At 40.8% G+C, this 23,113-nt stretch overlaps 1 protein-coding gene across 1 annotated transcript in view; it reads right to left on the minus strand.

The window, feature by feature from the left end:
* Positions 1-22,404, minus strand: part of man1a1 (mannosidase, alpha, class 1A, member 1) — a 78,318-nt gene extending 55,914 nt beyond the window's left edge. The window contains exon 1 of the mRNA XM_068342970.1: positions 21,704-22,404. Within this exon, the coding sequence (XP_068199071.1) occupies positions 21,704-22,213 (510 nt within the window). The 5' untranslated portion in view covers positions 22,214-22,404. The remainder of the gene's footprint in view (positions 1-21,703) is intronic.
* Between the last annotated feature and the right edge of the window lie 709 nt (positions 22,405-23,113).

Consider the following 23,113-nt stretch of genomic DNA (forward strand, 5'->3'; position numbering starts at 1 on the left):
CAAATTACTAGAATGCTAAAAGAGTGGATTAATGCAGTGTTATTTAGTACAGTTATTTAGCAGCTACACGGATATTGAACTCATTCAAGAATATAACACTTCCTGATGCCATCCAACTACAAACTGGAAGAAAGAACTTGGGGTGGACATAGTAGGATGTCCATGATCCACTCAAACCATCTCCTAGACCAGAAATCAACCAGTTGTGGTTGCTGTCTGATTAATCGGCTCACCCTGGGTTAAAACACAGGGATTGATCAATTCCATTACCTACTAAGCAAGTAAGTCAGGCTTCAGCTCTTTATCATCTAGTAAAGTCTGTGGTCTTCATAGCAACATGAAGAGTAGCTTCTAATCCCACGCCCAGGCTCCTCCTCCTACTTCGCATTTTTCTCCATTCTCTTAATCCGGGTTATAAAGCGCTATTCCAGACCTTTGTGTGTGTGTGTGTGTGTGTGCATGGGCAACAGCAACCATTATTGCAGAGTGACATGACTATTTCCATTACTGCTGCTGACTCACCATTCGTCAGCTGATTTGAGCACAACTGTAATGATTCAAAAAGGCTTAAAAATATACCAATGAATTGAGTCAGTCAGTCAACAGGGAAGAAGTCTGGAAATCCTGTCTTACTGCTCATCTAGTCATACTTGAACAGATAAAATCAAGGCTTAAAGGAAGTCCAATAAAACATGAGAGGCTGCTCTGTATTACAGCCACTGCTGTAAGAACAACATCTGTAGATAAAGTGATGGCTGGACTCAATTGAAACAAACTCACCAACCTGTTCCCAGTTGCCTGCATCCATACCAAGTAGCTGGGTGTTTAAAAAAACCCCAACTGTTTCATTATGGATTCATCAGTTATTTGTTTTTTGGAACAAATTCAAAAATTGAGTTCACAAAACATAAGTGAAGAGAGAAAAACGCTTTTCAGGGCCAAGTTGGTGTCTTACAGCTGATTATTCCATTCATGCATCATAGCCAAAAAACAAGCAGCAGTTGATGTCGATTAAATGATTGACTGACTTATTGTTCCAGCAATAATACAACACAGCAAGAAGCTCCCCAAATGAAAGTCGTTGTGAGTGCTAACCGCCACTAGGGAGCCTCCTGAATTTCAAAGTTTGACTGCTGCGTTATTGAGTAAAAACTTGGTGAACAATTACAAATAAACTCCACTGACCAGGATGAACTTAAAGAGGTTGTCACAAAAGTCATTAAAAAAAGGACTAGAAAGGGACTAAATCCTGCAAAGCTCATCCATCTTTTACATAAAAAGATAGTCCAGCATGATGAAAGATTCTCAGGCTGGAGCATCAATACTTGATTTTCCTGCTTAATACACAAAGAAGCAAAGTCAAGAAGAAGTAGTGGATAGTTAGCATAAGTAGCACAGCAACATCTCGTTTCATCAGTATCTCATTGTGCACACAGACAACCCTAAGAACACTCACTTCCAAACAGACATAAAAGTTCTTATATTTTAGCATATGCTACTGCTTCATGTTCACAGGAAAAACAGCTGACAATAGCTGCACTGTTTGCATAACACATCAAAAGGACAGCTAGGAATGGCTGATCTTCGGTTAAACCCACTAATTAAAACCAGTGAGCCTGCTAATTAGCGCTCTGACATGAACGTTACAGTAAGACACTCCGATGCAGCATGGCAACACGAGAAACAGTCCAGAGTCATTCCCAGGTCTGGTTCAAGTATGGAGATAATTATGTTCTCCACGGGCTCCACAGGTTGAAACTGGACAATATTTTAGGAGATTTTATACATCATGAGATTATTTTTTTCTCCATTTGGAATCAGAATCCTTTATTGCTCCCTGGAGGGAAATTCGGTTCGTTACAGAAATGTACAATTACATAAGTTGGACGATGACGAATTAATAGTCAACATAGGGTATGTTTAAAAGTTACCACAGAGCTCATACTTTGTGGTGTCACACAAAGTATGGGACCATATTGTTGGGGGGCATTTTTCTGGTCCTTTTCAGGGGGCCGTGCCAAATATGGAGGCGGGTCGCATCCGGCGTGCGGGCCTTAGTTTGGGGACCACCGTTATAGAATACTGAGTCAGAACCAACATCACAGTCACGATTAGTCAAGTAAACCAAATGAAGTGTACTCATCGTGCTGTATATAAAAGGAATACCGGTTAGTCACGGTTCACATTCTCCATGAATGAGCTGAAAGAACAGTCTGAACAGATTAAAACTAAGAAGCTTGTTATGACCCACTGTGGCCCTTTAATACCGGTGGTATTGACTCGCCTTTCGTTGCATTTACATTTGGTAAGCCTGAAACCTGTGGGTATTTTTGTTGTCACCTCTGCTGAGGTTCCAAATAAGCTCAGATGATACCAGATACAATGGTGGAGGCATTGTTGACTTCTGATTGGAACGATTCTCTCTGTGACCAACCATATAAAAAAGTGCTAACAAAAAAAAAAAAAAAAAAAAGCAAGGAAAGACTGTCGGTGTAAAATAGATATGAGGAAGCCTCAGGTATCGTCATCAGCTTTCATCAGTTAACAACTCTTGACTTTCTTTAGTGCAAAGAAATTGTTGCAAATTAAACACCACAAAGCAAGAAAGCCTGTGTTTCCACGAGCTGTAAAAGGACAAGGAGTGTAATAAGGGCTCCTCTCAAAGGGAGAGGAGCTCTTATTGACTCTGAACAGACAGGGAGTCTCACTCCAAAACATTCCTGTGCATTAACTTCTATTGGATTTACCGCTCAGGATCCATGTGTTGACGTTAATTGGATTAACTGCTGGGGATTTTCCAGGCTGCCGTTATTAGGATCTGATGGATGAATCTATTTCAGACGCGCAGCCGCTCCAAAGTAAATGTCTCTGTGTTTAAGGTGCAGCGATTTATTAAAGTCCATTCCAGCTACAGGATCTGAATCTCATTCAGAAGTTCTTGTCCCAGCAGTGTGAAGCCACACACCATCTCCAAGAAGAGAGGATTTCTTACAGAAGAGTTTGTGATCAGCTTTGCTGATCACCTCCTCCTCCCTCGCTCTTAAATACCCTCCAAGTCTCCTCCTGCTCCACCTCTCCACCGGTCGATTGATCCGCCTCAGGCGCTGGTCTAATAACTGGATTGTGTTTACCGGTGACATACCTGCATACAATTAAATGCAAGTATGTGCACGATCATTTCGATTGACAGATACTTGTTGTTTCCTGTCAGAACAGCAAACATATTTACACACAATGATGCAAGAATGATGGGCAGTACTGTAGGATAATGGCACTTCTTTTCAATAAGTAAATCTATAATATCCTATTATCTGTTTTATCATTTCAAATGTTCACAGAAATAAAGGGAAGTGTAAACCAAGATGAAACTATTCTGTAACAGAGGGGAGGGGGGGATGCTGGAGGTTGAGCAGATAATAAATGCAATTTAAAAAAATGGAAAAAATGCTGCAGCGCCCAGTTAAATGTGCATCTGGAGCCAACGGCTTACAAGATAACAGGCCATGCAAATAGCAGCCTGCTCTGTTCTAAAATATACTTCCTCTGCTTCCCATAATGTATTATTACTTCAGAGACATCTGGAACGCTCTTTAATGTAAGGGCAGTTTCGAGTGGAAAAAAATAAAAATGAATATAGTTTTTTTTTTTTAATTCAGTGGGAGTGAAAGGTCTTTTTCCCTCACTGCACTTGAATCGCCTCATGAATATGGACTCAGATGTTAACATGACTGGATATCTATAGGGAAGACAGGAATAAATAAAGTTTGGGTGAGAGAAAAGAAAAGGTGATCCCTTTGTAAAACTTTTGAGATGCTGCATGACACAAAGTGAAATATGCGTTAATAATAAAAATATGATTTATTCCACTGGGTCCTGCTCAAACGTCAAACATAAATACCTGCCGTTGCTTCAGAGTGTATACTCCAGTTTGTATACACACAACAACAAGCTGGAGGATAATGACCCCATTTGCTCCGAGGTGTCTTAAGTAATGAGTAAGAAAGGGGAACGTGTGCTAAACAGGAAGCAGGAAATGAGATTGGGTTGAAGCTGAAACCGAATCCCGTCTCCAGGGAGGCGTTTGCGACTAACACCCTGGTTACAGGTGCACCGTGTGTGTGAGGAAGACAGGGGGAACAGTCAGACGACAATATGGTTGTTGGGCAGATAAGGACGTCAGACAGCCAATCGACATGTGGACCACACACACACACACACACACACACACACACACACACACACACACACACACACACACACACACACACACACACACACACACACGTGTGTCTGATCTGCCTGCCAAAGCAGCATCCCCAGTGAGCGAGAGGAGAAGCACAGATGCTTGACTACTTCACAACCTGCCATCTGAATGAGGGGAAGATAAAGATGGAGGGAGATATGGAGGAGGGAGGTCAGGTCAGACACAGCAAGGACAGATAAGAAGCAGGACAGAACCTCCACAGACTCGAGGGGAAACAGCTGACGAGGGAGAAACACCACGCAAATGTGAAGAAAAGCTGTTTGAAGCAACAGTACAACCATTGATCGAAACCAAACCACCGTGTTACCTTCTATATATGAACATATTTATATAGGATATTACCCAGGCTGCACCATTAGCACATCCCATTTTATTCAATGCAGTTTTGTAAAAGAGGATTTCCTGTTTTGTACAAGCAATTTTTACATTTAATCAAACCGTTATAGGATGAGTCACCACAACAGAGAACAGAAGTTGATCTGTGTGATAAGCGAAAAATTGTTTCTGTAGGAGGAAACGAGGTGGAATACATGTTAAATCTGCCATTAGCAGATACAATTTATTCACCGGTTTGGGCTTGTTGCCACACATTTCATCAAAACTGGATATAAACAGATGCTAGTGTTTGAAACAGTTTTACAGACGACAGTCAAAAATAGGACAGACGTGTCAAGTTTAATGACAAGAAGACACGTATAGCAGAAAAACTCACTTTATCCTTTACAACGAGTAAGAAAACCACAAAAACAGAGAAAGGAGCTTTGATTTCGCCAAAAGTTAAAATTCATCTCAGTGTGTTTTATTTTCCACAGGGTTGTTTCCAAGGCCTGTTTGTGTTTATGCTATCATGAATTTAATCTCTCCTTCTTCATCCGCCTCCTCTTTCTATGTAGATGCACTGCCGTAAAAAAAAAAAATACTTCTGCCTTTCTCTCAACCCTATATCTGAGTCTAAACAGCCTCAGAGATGCTTCATAGAAACAGATTTAAATGGAGGAATAAAATCACATTAAACATTATTATCAAGTCGGAAAAAACAAGGGGAAAAAATATAAGTTAATAAATCATAGTTTGCATCAAGAGTCTCAATGTACTACAGAGATGGAGGGGAAAAGAAAGTGGAAATGTTGAAACATGGATAGAAAGAAGAAGTGAGGTTTGACACATTAAACGTAATGAAATAAAAATGACAATGTGAAATGGGCCAGACCCAGAGGTTGCAACTCTATTAGAGAACAGAAGACGTCTGGAGCCGGGATAGGGAATGGCTGGGAAAACTCATAAAGGAAAGATGGGAAGTGCAAGTAAAATTACCCAAGATAAGTTTTGTAGTGGGGGGTTGGGTGAAGGAGGACAAGAGTATAGAGACTCTCTTCTTCTACAGCAGCAAGTGGTGGTGTGTCCTGTCCCACCTGAGTGTGCAGCAGGAACCACACACACAGGCATGCAAATGAGCTCAGGTACAAATAATTAGAATAACAAATGTGCGGATATAATAACCAGTAACCCAGGTGAAGCAATTTCTAGGGGTGGGAGACGGTTTAATGACAGGGAAATGAAGGCGAATATTTGTCTGCCTTCTCTGGTGGCACCGAAAAACACGAGTTTAAAAAGCGAACGTCATGACATCAAGAACAAAGCCATATCTAAGATGAAACATTAATGGCTCTCGAAAGCTCCAATAGGTGGCTTTTAAAAGCGGAGCAGCGAGAGCAATGGGATCATCTTGATAAGAAGTCCTGCAGCATTTATTCTGATAAAGATAATACGCTTCGGGACATTTTCAGCAATGCTAATAGATCCAACTGCACGAGAAAAGGAAGAACAGGCAAAGGGTAGAAACACTTTGGGAGAGTCACGGTTCCTCCCCCAAAACATCTCTATCAAAGTGGATTTCATTTCCTGTCCTGTGATTATCTGCAGATGCCAAACTTGACAACATTATAAAGATAGATAGTGCAGTAATGACTGACGCAAAGCCATTTTTAAGTAGTACTTATTTGGCATCAAATCTAGGAGTGAAACAGAGGACAGATGCGGTCCAAAGACTATTACCAACTTTTAAAGACAACCTTCCAAGAAAAAATTACAATTGGACTAAGTAATATTTTATGGTTGAGGTTTGACCTAACCTGGCAGATCTTGTTTTCTGATACAAAATACATATTTGGATACTTTTAAAAGAGCAAAGAAACTTAAAACGAACACTTAGCACTGCTGTTTCACCCTGCTTTTCATTGCTCCCTCACAATTATCTTAAGATGAACCCCCAAGTTTCTGCTTTCTTTTATTATTTTTGTGACCAGTGACATTTGGAACAGAACCTGACCACATGGGATTTTTTCCACCTCGTTTTTCTGCTCGGAGGACAGCACCCTCTCTTCCCCCGGAGACCTGTTCTTCGAGGAGGGGGGGATCAGTGAGGGATTTCCTAAGCGGTTTAGCATTTCAACAGGCATATATGGGTCGGTATTGTGCTGCTGGAAGAAGGATGCAGCCTTCCCACAGTCTGCAGACAGAAGAGGGTTTAATACAGTGCATGGTGGCTCGTTCCTGCAGCAAAAAAAGCTTCACAAAGAGCTGCATGAAGACATCAGACCCTGAGTGACAACCACAACACACCGTCGACATCCCAACAACCAGAGGTCAATTAAACCAGACCAGAAAGAATGTTAGTTGTTAGTCAACCAAATATCTTCGCAACCGTTGCAAATAGAAAAAACAAAAAAGCACATTACTCGGGTGGTAAAGAGGATGAAAATAAGATGATGACCTTGATGTTGAGAAAGCTAGGTCAAGGTCCTATTTCAACTTTTGTAAACTCAGGAACCAAATAAGATAGAAAGACGAGCAGAAAGCCCGTGTGAGTAAGACCGTAGATCAAAGCACTAGCTTTGATCTTCGACCTATGCAAATAGGTCAGGGCAAAATTTTGTAATCAGGGGTGTTGCGGGATATTGCAGTCTGTGACTGTCTTAGTTCTAGTTCATTACTTACCTAACCATGATGCGTTTTTATCTTCAAGACAAGTTGTTAACCCAACTAGCGATGCTCACAATCAACCAGGACTTCATAAGCTCTCTGAGACACCAGAGGTGATTGATGAACATGAATGGATGAGAAATTGAGAAAAAATCCTCAAAATTGTCAAATCAATGCCCTAAAAGCACACAGCTATTGTTTCAGTCGTCGTTTGTCTGTCTGAGCAGCAACACTAAAAGGCAATGATGCATCGCTTTTTGTTCTCCTGGGTTCGACACCAATAAACTCAACTTCAGTGGTAAAAATCAATTTTGATCTATGTGATATTCATTCCCATGGCAGGTAAAACATTGGATTCCATTAGTGAGTTTTCCATGAGAGGAGCAGTCTTCCATTAGAAAGAGCAAAGAGCTCAGACATCAACAGACACCACTGACGGTCCATCCTGATGAACTCATTCAGATATTCTTTTATTATTTCTGAAGTGACAAGTTAAAAACGTTTTGATTACATCTCCTCAAATCACAGGAAGGTGGTAAAAATGTAGGCAACCTCTTCACATCTCATTGTTAAATATAAATGTAATGTTTTTATTCATTGTACTCCAGTGATGAATTCTCCTTCTACCGAGTCAAGCCCTAACATGCCAGTCAATAAAAATAAATTTCCCATCAGGCCTCATCATATTCCATTTATACACTCCTACCAATGAAAGCCTGCGTCATGAGTTAGTGAACTATGATGCTGGTGAGGGTGGGAGACGAGGGTATAGCATGGTCAACAGGGCAATCCTATCTGCAAAGCAACATTACACACTGATCGATATGAGTTGACGGACGTGTGGGTAGGAGCATGATTAAAATGAAGTGAAGGAGAAAATCCATAACCTTGACTTCCTGTTTGGTGAAAAGAAAACAGCTTCTGTTGGTAAAATATGACACCAGCGGGAGAACGGTTATTGGCATCAAATGTGTTACAACTCAACACTGAAGTCTTGGTGATGATATTTTCATTGTCTGACAGTCAAAACAGCTACAAGCAAAGCATCGCGGGGCCGAGGACAAGAGACGGGGGACATAGACGGACGTGCTCTTAAGTGTTCACAACGGAGACCACACTTAATAAGTAATAGCTCTACCATACATTTCCACTCTGAAAGCGCTTTAAAATAAGATGTTTCAGGCAAGTTTTTACATTTCACTGACTTTCATCGCGGGCGGCACAGTGGCGCAGCGGACCCGGGTTCAAGTCCCGCTCTGTGTCTGTCTACCCGTGTTTCCGCGGTGCACTGGCGTCGTGTCCGGAGTGTCCCCCGCCTCACGCCCCATGCTGCAGAGATAGGCTCTGGCTCCCCATGACCCGCTGCGGCGGATATAGCAGTGGTAATCTGAAGCAGATGAATCTGACTTTCATCGCCTGTTCAGACATCACCTTGGTGGGTTCTGGCTCGCACAACTGTATCAGACCAGACACACATTTATTGACTTGACCTTTCTCTCAGTGTAGGAAGCAGCACAATTGGGTTTGACCCAGCTGCTTGACAAAAGGCAAACTAATGAAGTCTTTGTGAAAGGCAGACTGAATTTCTTTTTTTTTTGCTCTCCCTACCATCATCACCCAGAGCTGAATCTCATCATTCATTTGTTTAACACGTTGGCAGAAACGAGCACAAGAAAACAGATTGCCGGAAAATACACACCCTGAATTGTATTCAGATGTTCAACGGAAAGGAAAGATTAATTATGTAATAAGAATTGGCTGTAATGGGGGGGTGGGATCTGGAAGCTGACCAGTTTGGTATTTTGACAAAAAGAAATGCAAAATTATTGTGGCTTTAACTGTTTGATTAATCACACTTTCACACAGTTCTGACATCACCGATGAACCAGGAGTATGAGATTATTTTACCTGTTTGAAGTAAATATGTTTTCAGAAAACCAGGAAATTCATGAAATATAAAATGAGACAACAACAAAAAATGGGAAATTATAAATTCATCAAGTGCACAGTTAAGATATTCTGATAATCAGTTAATCAACTGACTGACCAACTCCATGTTTGCTGGACGTGTTAATAAATTGTGGGTTTATCCGTTTATCATCACTTTTCATGGCCAATAACACCAGGACAAAGGAATAATTACACATGTTTCCAATATCTAATATTTCCTTGTTCACAAAGTTTAATAAATCCCGGAATTGATATCTAAAGTCTTGATAATGCAATGATTATGCCTCATCTCCACAACAAAGAAAGCCGAATATAGATTTACTCCTCTCCAAATTACAGTGAGTAATACATTCAAAAGGATTATAAAGTTGTCAAATGTATTACCTGAATGTACATTGACAGCCATAATTATAATGCAATTTGTGAAGTATTTATGGCTGGAACTATTTAATTTCCTATGATTAAACACTGCAGGGACAGTGATATTGAGTAACACAATGAACATTAAAAGGAAAGTGACAAAAATAACTCTTAAATAGCTTATACTTTTTAACCATATCAGGAATTGAAGTATATTATCCATTTAATTGTCCTCAGTGTATTTTTTGCAAGTCCAAATTCATTAGATCCATATTAGTTTAAACAAATAGCATCTTATTAGCTCAATGCTGAAAAAAAGCTGTAGTGCTTAAGACAGAAATAGTTCTCTGTAGGCAGAGTTTGGTCCTGGCGACGTCAACCTGTCAGACAAATTGTCTAGTTTGCAGCCAGGAGCCGGTGTGCTCCTCTACTTCACCAGCTGAACCCAATGCATCATCTTTTGCCAGCTAAAAGAGTTTCAAACTGGAATTATTACTGCAGCGACAGAAGAAACTTCTCCCAAGTTCCTTTCGTTTCTCAGCTGAGACCTAATCGTTACTTTTCAGGAGGGCAGAAGTGGCTTCCTGAGAGTTTTTCCTTAGCACACTGACAGTGCAATGAGGGGTTTTTATTGAATCACTTATCTAACTGAATCCAGATCTTGTTTGTATTCATATCTCGAGATCTTATGACTCTGTCGTCTGCAACACCAAACAAATGTACCTGCAAGCCCGAAGGCTTGAATGCAAACATAGACAAGAAGCTGTTCCCCTATGGTGGTACAAAGACTGATCAGAGGCTACAGATGCCTTCTTTGGTGACTCTCCTCTGGACCTTAACTTTCTCTGACTTTATCTACATGACCACTACAGGAAATGACCACTAAGTGAGGGTAATGTGAGGACACCGGCTTCAGAGGGAATTTACGGTAAACTGCAGGCTTGATGTTGTGTAAATAGACTCAGAAGGATGACCTAGAGGATCACTTACAGTACAAAGCTTTTTCTTTTTGTCATTACTGTATAATTATATTTTTCCATTCAGCACAGGAAAAAACAACATCAGAAACAATTAAACATAAGTGGAGAAAGAACTGACATTTTTTCATATATTATATACTGGCTCAAACGTGAAACTCAATAAAAGATATTACTAAATATATTGATTGATAACTTGTCTGTCCCTGAGTGAAGACATTACTCTCACTCCCTCTTATTGTCTCTTCGTTATCTATTCCTGACCTTTCTCCACTAAACAGAATATTTCTATCTAGAAAAGACTATTATAGTGGAGCGAAGACAATAAAGTCTGTCAGAAAGCTTCTCCTAAATCAACTTGTGAGGCTTCCATTCGCTTGAAGTATGAGTGTTAAAGAAAATCTAAGCGTCGTTCCAAAAGTGGGAAGAGGTTGAATAACCTGAAGCAGACTCAAGCCTGGCTTTCATTTGAGCCGAGAAGAAACCGATGGAGGGTTAATGTCTTTAAAAGTCGGGACGGACAGCTAAGGCTTTGAATCACAGCGACCTGAACAAGGACAAACCAATCAGGACGCAGAGAGGTTGAAGGTTTAATTAGCTAATCAACACCAGCTCCGTGTAAATTAAACTCCTGCCAGACTTTTCCTTTGCCAACTTGGGCCTGTGGTTCATCTCTCATATCGTTGGGTCAGTCACATTGTTCACACAAGCCCAGTCTTCACTTCCTGTCATGAAGTTGCCAATTGAGAAATCAGGGATGCTTGTAACCAAGAAGTTTTACTGTGTGTGTTGCTGAAAAGAAAAAGTCTAAACTGCCAATAATGTCTGAAAATTAAGTACAATATCTCTTTTGCAGATTAAATTGGCCCTGTGATGAGCTGGCGTCTTGTCTGGGGTGTACTCCATCTTTCGCCCATAGCCTACTGGAATAAGCTCAAGTAGACAGATAAGGTAGATAAGATGCTGGAAAATGGATCGATGAAAATTTCTGAATTATGTTATTGAGAATTTCCACTTAAATAGTGGAGTTACTATCAAATGATTTAAAGAATGAATGACGAGCAAATATTTGAAAATATGAGTATATTAGAAAACATGCAATATTATAGGAAGTTTGAATGATATGGGTAAAAAAACTCACTGAATATTTTGGAGTATGAAAGTTTATAAATTTTAAAAAGGCAGAAGTTGTTTACTTGCTAAATAATTGCAATTTGGACACTAAGTTAATAAATCATACATTTTGATATATAATTTAATATTCTCCCAAGCCATATCAATTTCCTTTACACCACAGTGAGACCAAGAAAGTGAGAAAGAGTGAGAGAGAAAGATACGGAACAGGAAGTCATAGCCATGGATCTTATCGTTTGCAGAGATGCTAATCTTTGCATTTCATTCTCAGCTGGATATCAATTGTGTCCTCAGTAAATATTTAGGAATGCCATTACATAATTGAAAATATCATTCAGGCATAGCTGCAGCGCGACTTCGTTTCTGCCTTACAGAGTATACACAGAGGGGGGTCTATATGCTGACAGCGAATCAAATCAGACTCAAATTATACAAAAACATGCAGCAGATGGAAATACCTTCACCTATGCATACCGTGCTCATTCTGCTCATGTTAGCTTAAAAGAGCATATTCTTATGCCGTACAAATGATGTCAGAAACATAAAAATTATCAACCAACTGTCTTGCAAAAGAAATCACATCCAAAACGAAATTATACCAATAAATATGCAGATGATACTCCTTATGATCCTTAAACTTCACATCCTGCCAAGAAATCTATCAGGTCTTTTAGCTGATGCGATAGGAGGATCCTGGAGCTTGCAGTGGTAGAATGCTAGCACTCACATGGAAGAAGGGAACTAGAAGGGAAAGGGAGATTGAAAAATAAATGGAGTGTGTGATTGACAGCCTATGATTCTGGGTATTAGACTGAATTGGATTAGGTAGAGAGAATCAGTCGGCCACAGCCCTACTGACTGCCCGGGATTCGTTAATAGTGGATATCCAAGTGCATTTTCCTCCGTCTTCATCTCTGGAAACAAGACTCAGTCACAAAATACTTCATCCCCACAGAAGGCCAACAGCCTTGAGGGCTTCACATCCACAATGAGTCAAAGGTGAAGCAGGCAGTGCCAACACCTAGAAGGCTGTATTTGTGGAGATGAATTGGCACCTTGTTGACAGGCTATTTTACCGTAGGGTATTTTTTGTCTTATATTCTGCAGCACCACTGATGCGTCTTTAATGGAATGGTGCCTGAACTTTTTCATGTGGGTCAACTTGAAAACAAGATCCTGGAAACCTGAGCATGTAGTAACATGACCTTACAGGAAATATGAGAAGCTAATGAAGATATGCTCCTCTCTGAAGACAGAAGTGTGCATTATGCTTTGGAATTTTGGCTCAAATCCCAGGTAGCGTCAGTAGAGGGGAAAACATCCATTTAGGAACTTCACACCTTTCTCAACATTATGCTGTTAAAAAGAACAAAGCTTGAATTGTTATTTAAAATTTAGTAGGCCGCAAACCCAAAAAGAACATTTCAGTTGACTTAAAGGCAGAGTGTTTGGATTTAAATGCAGTTAAAAGCATGATTGAATAGTCTCCCACGAAATATAAACTTGCTGTTGTTTTGTATAAAACTATTAATATTTAATGCCGTCTGCATTTCCAGGCTATTTAAAGTGATGGAGAGAAGATCTGTCTCCAGGAAACAAATTGTCTGCAGAAGAAAATGCATCACATTATTGAGTAGCAGCCACAACAAACAACAACAAAGTTTAACATATACGTAGATCCTGAGACAGAACTAAAGTGCCTCTAACTTAGGACTAAGAGAGGGGTACCTCCTCTTCCTACCCTTCCCATCCTCTCCCAAAGGCTCTGAAGTAGCCAGCAACATTGCTAATGTGTGAGAAGAGAAAAGAACGGATGTCCATCCTGGTGTCAAAGCATCCGTTGCAACTTGTTGCTTTTAGCGTGAAGAATGAAATGTGATGCTTTGTGACATCATTGCTATCAGTGGGATCTGTCACATGCCAACTCTCTTGCCCAATCCTTCATTGACTTTGCCTCCTTCCCAACAGGTACGGCTAGTCCGCACTTGCAGTACCAATAAAGAGGGGGAAGGGATGGATGTTCACTCCTTCTCCTATAGATTCCAGTCTGCAGCGGTGGAGACCTCAATGGTGATCATGTGTGACCTTGCGGTGCTTTTTGTTTACTCCTCCTTTCTATCTCTGGTGGGTTCAGTAGTCCAGTTTTTGTGGCTTTATTTCTGTTGTTTAGGTTTTTGGTTGTCTTCTGTTAGGAACTTCATCACATTGGCCCTATGTGGGTTGGACAGTGGCGGCTCTTTCACTTTTAAGTTTGGCTGAGCCACCAGCATTTCTTTCATGAGGAGGTACATGTTTTTTGCACTTGTGGTTTGTCTTAATTATGTTCGATCTCACTTGTATGACTTAGGTTAAGAGATCGTAATAAGCTCTTTGTGGGTAGCTGGGCTAACCACGATGTGCCACACACACGTTCCATTTATTTGATGCTGCACTTTTCCTCCTCCCTTTAATGAAAAAAATTAATTCGACAAACAGTCAGAACACATTCGGAAGTATTACGTGCTCACGTATTTAATCACCGTCTAGTAGAGAATAAATATTACCAATACATCAAACGTTTCAAGGGGGAACAAAACCCCTTCAGATAATGCAATAGGTGTCAAGGGTTTGATGCTGACAAGTACAATAATTAAATCAGTTCTTAAAACATCTGATCTCTCGGCTTGTCTGAACACTAGAAAACATCACAGGTTAAAGTGCCAGGTGTTCCTTGAATGGGGATCATTTGTTAATAACGTATTGTGTTCATACCAAACAGCCGTTATGAATGTAACCAATAACCCCTGAATGGTAATGTGCTAGCATTGTGTTTGCAACCTGAGCTACAAAAGACAAATGGCATCTCGTTGCCTATCCGAACAGAATGATGAACGCACAAGGCGCGGTCATTAACGGCGGCACAACGCTACAAGAGTGTGTTCACCCAGCGTCCCAAGCAGGCTGAGGCCACTCTGCTCGGCATAAATTAATGTCTGCAGCAAAAAGGAATGCTGATGATCTCGTGATCATTCCGCAAACTGCCAATGCTCCATAGAGCTGCACATTCCTCATATGGACCCAGGCCTGCCTGGCATTTTCAGAATAAGGGTCAGGATGAAACTAATAATATGTCAAGTAATAGCATTAAATTCCATACAATCTATATTTACACCATTTACTGTATATTCCTGCAGTGAAATATCAAAACAATTCTGTCTAATAATCTAATTATTCCATAAAAAATTAGTCAGCTATTTCAATAATCCTTCAAACTCTTTTTCCAGCCAAAGCTTTCGAATATTTTCCACTTCCAGCTTCTCAGATTTTAGTATTTGCCGTTCTTTCCTGTTCATTTATTATATCGCACTAATCAATACTAAAAATTAGGAGTTAAGTGCAGCCAGTCGTGCGTCCTGCAGTAGCTTGCTGTTGTGCATTGAAGGCCAGGACTACACCCTCTAAATGGCTGGAAGTGTTTTAATGTGCAACAGACGGACAAAGTGTTTTCATTAACAGCAAACAGCAGCAGCAAATTAACACAGTAAATTGAGGCTGATCATAAAAATGAGGAGAGTTCTCTCAAAACTATGATAAATTTTACCAAACAGGAAAAAAAACTATCGATTTTGAAGGCTTTTCCCAGAAGTTGGGGGAAATTAAGGCAAAGGAAACTAACAGTAGAATTTTTATGGCCCCGAAACATAAAAATGACTTCTGTTCAGCAGAGCAAAGGTCAGAGAAAGAGAGAAAACAAGTGTGACGGGGAAAAAAACGGGAAGAGAAGCAACAAATCAGAGGGAGCTCATAATTCACCTTCACTCCCAATAAAATAGGTTCACACAAAGTAAAAAAAAACCCGGTCCATTTCCAACCGCGGCTCACAGTCTGTGGTGTATTGATGGGATTCGTAAAGAAAAGCAAAGCTCCATAGATTAACTTCAGCTGAAAATGTCAGCCTTTACAAACAGGAGGTCTGACTGGGGTGGAAGCGAAAGGGCACACCACAAGACAAAACTTTTGACAACCTAAAAATCCATTTGAGTTTTTGTTTTGTCGAGCTATCAGTGTACGGCGCCTCTCTTTAGACCTGTCGCTTGATGTTTGGCCGTTCTCGATTGCTGAGACCAAGCTCCGGATGCTGGAGGTGCGACCGGAGGATCAGACAGAGGAGGGCAAAGTGATGGTGGACGGGGGCTGAGATGTTTCTGATATGTCATTGAGCCAGCTTCTGCAGACATGACTTCCTCCAAATCCTGTGAGTATCAGGATTCCAGAGGATGACAGAAGGTAGACTAAGCAACGCAACCTCATTACACATGCAATAAATTAGTTATTTAACTGACAACCAAGTGAAGTGTTTATGGTCTCCATGCGTGTCTGAGGTAGGTCTGTCTGGCAATCGTTGCTTTTAATGCTGCTATATTGAACATATATATGCTTGCTTAAACAGTTTAAATCCGGGCCTTTAGGCTCGCTCCTGCTTTGACCTACAGCACAAATACTAACAGTATATAACAGTCCATCTCCTTTTTTTTGTTCTTCTGAATCAATGCTCGATGATTCTGCATGAGCAGGAACGGCGCTGGGAGAGTAACATCAGTTGGGCACTGTATACGCCTCTTGAGATGAATGACGATCGTAGGCTAGAATGCTTCAAGCATCGCCATCTCCACATCCACGCCTGTGATGTGTAGGATGCAGGGGAATGCCCCTCGCTACGCCAGAATGTACAGAAGGTTACTAAACATGCACATAACTTGCACAACCAGTACAAGTACTGTATATAAGCAGGAAGCAACCATCAGTCACTCTGGGATCTGTCCTCCCTCCTGAGGAGACCTCAAAGCTAAAAGGCAGCAAACTGAAGACTGGCGATGGGTTCATTCATCCTCATACACCTGCAGTACAGCTATCTATAACCCCACAAAATTCTAATACTGTGCTGTGACTATCCATAGGAATATTAGAATTCAAACAAGGCTCAAAATTAAGTACAAATTTAGTCTTTAAAAGGAAAGAATTGCTGCAGTATGTTAAAGCCTGGGAAATGAAGCCTTCATAAGTCATCCACAAGCTTTCACATTTACTGTCAAACTAGTATTCCTTAGATTTCCTCTAAGAATAACAAATATCACTGGATGCAAGGCATCTTAGGTAATTTCAGAACAAATAGTCAATCCTGTGGAATAATTTTGGTTCAGTAAAGAAGACATGTCAATAAATGTAAATTTACCACATACAAACAAGAAAACTGTAAAAATGTATATGGTGAATCAAATAAATAATAATTCGATATCAATTAATATTAAAGTTTTTATCAGACCTCACTGCCCCACAGATATGCAGGAAACAGTTGTGTAGGATTGAGCTATGAGAGCCATGACACAATAAAAGAAAACTCCTGAGAGGCAAGTAACTTCATCTGACACACAAACACACACACACACCTTTTCCAATTCAACTAGGGCCAGGAACCAAAGGCAATTAGTTCAAATAGTCAGTACAGAAATGGGACTTCTACACTGCCAAGAGACAAAAACAGAATTTTATTTCAAAGTCCAAAGTTTGGTGAGGCAGCAAAATGTTTTCTTCTGCTGAAGTGCATGCTTGCAGACAGAAACAAACACACACACTCACACACAAGCAAGACTCTGCCCAGTGTGAGAAAAACAACTGAACTCCATCCTGAAGACAGCAAAGCAAAAAAAACAAACCCAAAAAAACCTAAAACAAATGAGAAGTGAGGAGGAAGGTAAAGCGAGGATGAAGAGGACAAGGAGGAGAGAGCTGAAACAAATGGCAGATATGTTTACAGACGGAGGAGGAAAGGGAAGATAATTGAGGACAAACCTCTCCATGTCTCCAATTCAGAACAACAAGGGTGTGTGTTTGTGTAGGTGTGGGTTAGTCATGGCTCCTTCTGGTGTGTAGGTGTGTGTAGATGTTTGTTACAAAGAAGATGTGCAGAGAGAGGTGAGGGGATGACGGGATGGCAAATGATTCTCCTTTAGGATGCTGCAGACATGCTGTCCTTATGGCAAGACAGGAGCTCATTTGCATCTCATTAGCATATTTAAACAACAAGTGATAGACGCAAAAGATCAACATGGAGTCAAATATGACAGCAGTAGCCATTAGCCTTAAAGAAGAGTCTGTGCATATTGAAAAGCAGGAAGTCTGTCATTATATTAAACCTGCTGACAAAAATAAAGCATTCAAAGGCATCTGGGATGTCGCCAGAATGATGAGACAGATTGCCTGATTAAATTTACATTTTCTATCTATTAGTGCTATTTTTCAATAAACTTTGTGACTGGGGAAATCAATGTAATCGTTTTATTGAAGTTAACATGGGACCAGGAATTACGGTGGCAATTAATCAGAATAAATCAGAAGCTCTTTGCCATTACATCAATAAAACTACTAAAGGGAATCTACATTTCTTGTGTATCGGTGCATCTGAGCTACCCAAACTGGTAAAGCAGCTCCCGGGGTTCTTCAAGTACTGTGCTATGTGATGGAAAAACCAATCCCTTACTGATAAGAAACATATACCCAGGACCATAAAGCGAACTGTGGCGGATATCGCTGCCATCCGATGATCAGCTACCTTGATTTTCCTGGTTTTTAGTCGGACCGCCTGCCGGTCCTCACGCCTTCCAGCCTCTCAAAAGAATGTGCGAGCGAGAGCACAGCAGCAGTTAGGATGAACTTCTCCAGAGAGCATTTGATTTCAAGCAGACAAACAGATTTAGTTGATTGTAGGATTGTGGCGGCCACTCACAACAAGCAGCTTACACCCCTCCACCCAAAATCCTTGCAGCCTGTCCTTTCCCCATCACAAACACAACACTCACCGACTGAGATTACAGCACAGCGTGGCAGATACCTGGAAAAATGGCGTGAGAGAGGGCTGCAAAGATGAGGAACAACAACTATCTTCAAAATAGACGAGCAGCCTTGACTAAACAATCAGACAACAAGGATATTTATTCCACGTACCGATATGTACAGTACATTTATAAAAACAGGAGGTCTGAAAATCTCTGAAGTTTCTATAACTGATTTAAGACTGGAATAATAATTTGTCTTGTCATATCATTTATGACTGCAATTGATGTCAGCCTGTTTGTTCCTTATGGTTATGCATAAGATGATAAGATGTTATTTATAAAAAAGGTATAAAGGTACAACAGATGGAGAGACAACACCAGGTATTTAGATGGAATCAACCAATCAGAGCATCGGTAATGTATCAATATATAGAATTAGTGCAAAGATCTATTTTCCATGGTTGCTCCTTAAAGGTAAGGGATAGATATACTTTTTTATCCCAAACTGGGAAATTTAGGAAAAAACACTGTTACATTTTACACGCTGATACAATTCATACATTGATTAAAAGTAACTCAAGTAGCAATATTTGTAATATGTAACTAATGAATCGAGCCTTTTTTTGATCAAAAATCATGTTTGGTCCTCAGACCTCAAATGCTGTCTTACACTGTTGTGAATTAATCACTCTAGAGACATTATCATGATCCCTGTGAATATTTGGGATGCTTTTTTGATAAATAAAAAAAACGAATAGACTAAATGCTCAATCGACAATCAAGACTCCATACTATTATCTACCAATAACTTGATCATTACATAAACACAACTGGTTCCAGCTCCAATAATCTCCTGAAGAATTGATAGGCCTGTTCCTTAACAGGACAGCAGCCAGCTTCGGACGAGAGAAGCCTGAAAAGATTTGAATAAAAAATAGAAGGCTAAAAAAAGAAGAAGCTAGCAACAGCTAGCAGCTAAATCAAAGAGGAAGAAAATCAGCTGAAAATGTAGCTCCTTGTCTTGCTCTCAGGGGATTGTATCTGCCACCATGTCATAGGGAAGGTAAACGGTTGTTTTTGTCATGTTGTTTCACTGTGTACAAAGAGCTGCTCATCACCACAGATTTCTCGGCTGCTGTGTTGTAAGTCACGCCTTTTTTGTGTGTGCAGAACACCGGCATGCCATCTAAAAAAAAAAAATCACATGCTGGAGCAGCGTTACTGCAATGTTGCTGGTTTGCTTACTGTGAATCAACAAAAGCCACAAAAAGCCGGTTCTTTCTTGAAATGGAATTGCACAATTTGTGTATAAAGGGCTTCTGTGACAGTACAAAGTCTGTTCTTCAGCTGCAGTGATCATGTCTGGGGCTGCGTATTCTCTATTGCTACTTTATTTATAAAACACCTCAAACATATGTAATGTGTGATGACAACCGCATGACAAGATCTTGCACACTTTTCTGTGTTAAAGCATGACCCCTCATTGTCCTCATATGTTAAATGCCATGTGTGGTTGACAGCATGCCAGCGGAGGTTTCTTGTGTTTTTAGTAGCATATAATATCATGTTAGCATCATTAATTTCTTTTATTGGGTGGCCAACGAGTGTGTCTTTAATTCCATACCATGCAAAGCTCTTTTTATGCGTCATTTGAAATTCTCTCTGTGAATGAAGGCTGCAGCATGGAGGATGTAATATTGTGATGATATTCAATATTGACTTTTTAGGGACTTCTAGGTTGCATTGCTGTAGTAAATATGTCAATCCAATTGGTTTTCTGAGTGTCTCATACATATGATCACAATATTGGTAAATGTCTTACATGATCAAAATGCATCATTGTGATATATCATCTTGTCCTTATTGACACTAGTTCTTTGGAGGACCCTGGAGGCTGTTGGGACTTCCTTTCATTTTAACTCTGGGTCAAAACTACCTGCTCCAGATATCCAATTTAAAATTATCTGCACTAAAAGGTCAATATCCATCCATCTGAGTGTCTGCACACTGGCAATGTGAGCTCAGTCAGGACATTGAACCCTTATCTGTTCTCTCAACGATTTGAGCCTGCCGGTTAATAACCAGAATGAAGAAATAGAAATCAAAGTCTTGTCATCTCCATCCAGATTAAACCTTTGTGTTTAGTTTCTGGTATTAATACCATCAAGAAGCCGAACAGTATTGATTGGAGACCAACCAACACATACACATGCACATACACATTTTGCAGTGACGTCACAATGCCAGCAGACATGCTACCTGTTGGGTGTATTTCCCTGGCTACAGGCTACAAACGGAACACTTCACACATGTACAGTCATAGAAAAACACTCAGGGGCCCACGTGTAGATGTAAAACACACACACACACACACACACACACACACACACACACACACACACACACACACACACACACACACACACACACACACACACACACACACAAAGATCCGCGCAACTGCATGTATATTAACACAAAAGTAATCTAAGGTTGAATTAATTTGGTTAATAACACGTCATTCTTGGATGAATGAAGAGTGAACTCTCAAACCAGCCCATCCAGAACATCATAAATCTAGGCCATATGTACACACAAACTTCCCAAAAACTGGATAACCAGCATTCCCAGACACAGCTGGTTTTGCAGCAGCTGTTCCACTTTGACTTCAAACGTGAAACTCGAAAGACGGGTCAATCAGGCTGGAGGGGGCGAATAATTCGGCACGTACCCCCTTCCATTCCGATGGCTATTAGGAAGACGTGGAGGCGTGAACGTCACGCAACACTCCCCCTTACAAAATGTCAAATTCACCAGCTGCTACAATCTAACCTCACGTCGTATCCTTACAATCATGAGACATTCGGCGTATAAATAGCTGATGATTCGCATATTTTGGCTTTCAGTAATCCACTGTTTGAATTTTAAATTCGACAACATCTCAACTTGTATTTGGTTTATTCTCACTAGCGTCAACGATGGAGCAAGACTGCCAAGATCAGAAATGAACGTGGTGTAAAAGTTCACCTTGGATCATTTTTAACCCTCCTTGCCGTGTTAAATAGTCGCCGAATTGTAGAAGTGACATGGAAATGCCCTGTTCAGTGTCGAATAGTGCTCTGTCATGAATACCTACTTCCCCATGCGGGCGCATCCATAAAAACACATTTTTTTTAGCTGCGGTTTGGTGAGACTTTCTCCCCGTGAAACAAGCAGCTCCTCACCTCCTTGACTCGTGCTCGCCGGGTCCTGGTTTCGGGGTCTAGCGGTTCTCGCCCTGTCGTCCCCGGAGGGCGGTGAAACTCGATGAAAGGTAAATTATTGACATCCTTTCCACCTGGAACCAGATTCTCCCTCGCAACTTTCGCTTTCTCGTCTATAATATCTTGTTTGATCTCATCAGGTCGTTTTTGTAGAGTATCCTTAGCCTCTAACAGGGCTTTTTCGTGGTCTTTCCTGATTTTGGCAAGCACCCTCTCGTCGTTCACAGCAGAACCTGAGTCGCTGCTGTCCGGACCCGTGCGGGTGTTGGTCTCTACCGCGGAGGAATGAAAGAAAACTCCGCTAAGCAGCTTGGAAGAGTCCGGCAGGAAGAAAATGGCCCCGAAACACAAGGTTATAAAAGCGCTGAACACTAATAACAATATAAATTTCTCTGTCAGCCTAAAAGACGTCGGGCTGGCAGACTTCCTATTCGGGGTCGCCGTGAAAGGCAGAAGAGTTGCAACTGGCATTTTCTCTCTTCTTACAAAAACTCGACCAACAAAAATATAAAAAATGCTCAAATAAACTCTCTTTGGACTCGCGTGTCAAGCTTATTCAGATCTGATCTCCATTTCCTGATTATATATTTCGTGTCAAATGTAAAATGACAAGAGTAAAATCTCCAGTAAAAAAGTTGAAGAGGAGTATCAGACGTCTTCCCATATCGGAGACTCTCCTCACACAGAGCGAGTCCGACGACTCACACAGGAAACAACGACCTATAGGCGTTCCTGACAGCCGCGATGAGCTAATCACATACTGCCCCGTGATTGGTGGAAACCTGGTGGGGCGTGTTCTGCCTAGCGGCTGCATATAAAGCCGCTGACAGCTGTTCACTTAGCTTCATGCACCGCTAAGGAGTAACGAAAGATGCTGATAAGACGCCAAGGCGATTGACTGGGAATGGTTACAGCTTCTCTGAACTTTAAAGAAGCAATTCTTTCATCTTTTAGAATCTAAAGGATAAAAGAATACAAAACTGCAAAGATAGATCATATTTATTCCACTACTTTCATATGAATTTAAAAAAAAATTATATACTGTTATTTTAGATACTGTTATATATACTGTTATAATTAAGAATGCACACTCTGGTATGTTCACAATCACAATCATGCATGTTAGTCTGTACAGTCCCCTACACACAAGGGGGCCTGTAAGCATGCAATGGGAGGTAAAGTGGTGGGCAGCCCCTTTGTGAAGCACCCAAATAAACAGCTTGTGAGGCACAGCGCCTTGCTCAAGGGCGCCTTGGCAGAGCTCCGGAGGTGAGCTGACACCTCCCACTGTCAGCTTTGACTTTGACTTACACTCTAGGTGTTTTTGGGCGGAAGGGAAAATTGAACCACCGCCCTTGGAACATTGGACAA

Source organism: Antennarius striatus, chromosome 19, assembly GCF_040054535.1.
Source record: "Antennarius striatus isolate MH-2024 chromosome 19, ASM4005453v1, whole genome shotgun sequence".
Lineage (NCBI taxonomy): Eukaryota > Metazoa > Chordata > Actinopteri > Lophiiformes > Antennariidae > Antennarius > Antennarius striatus.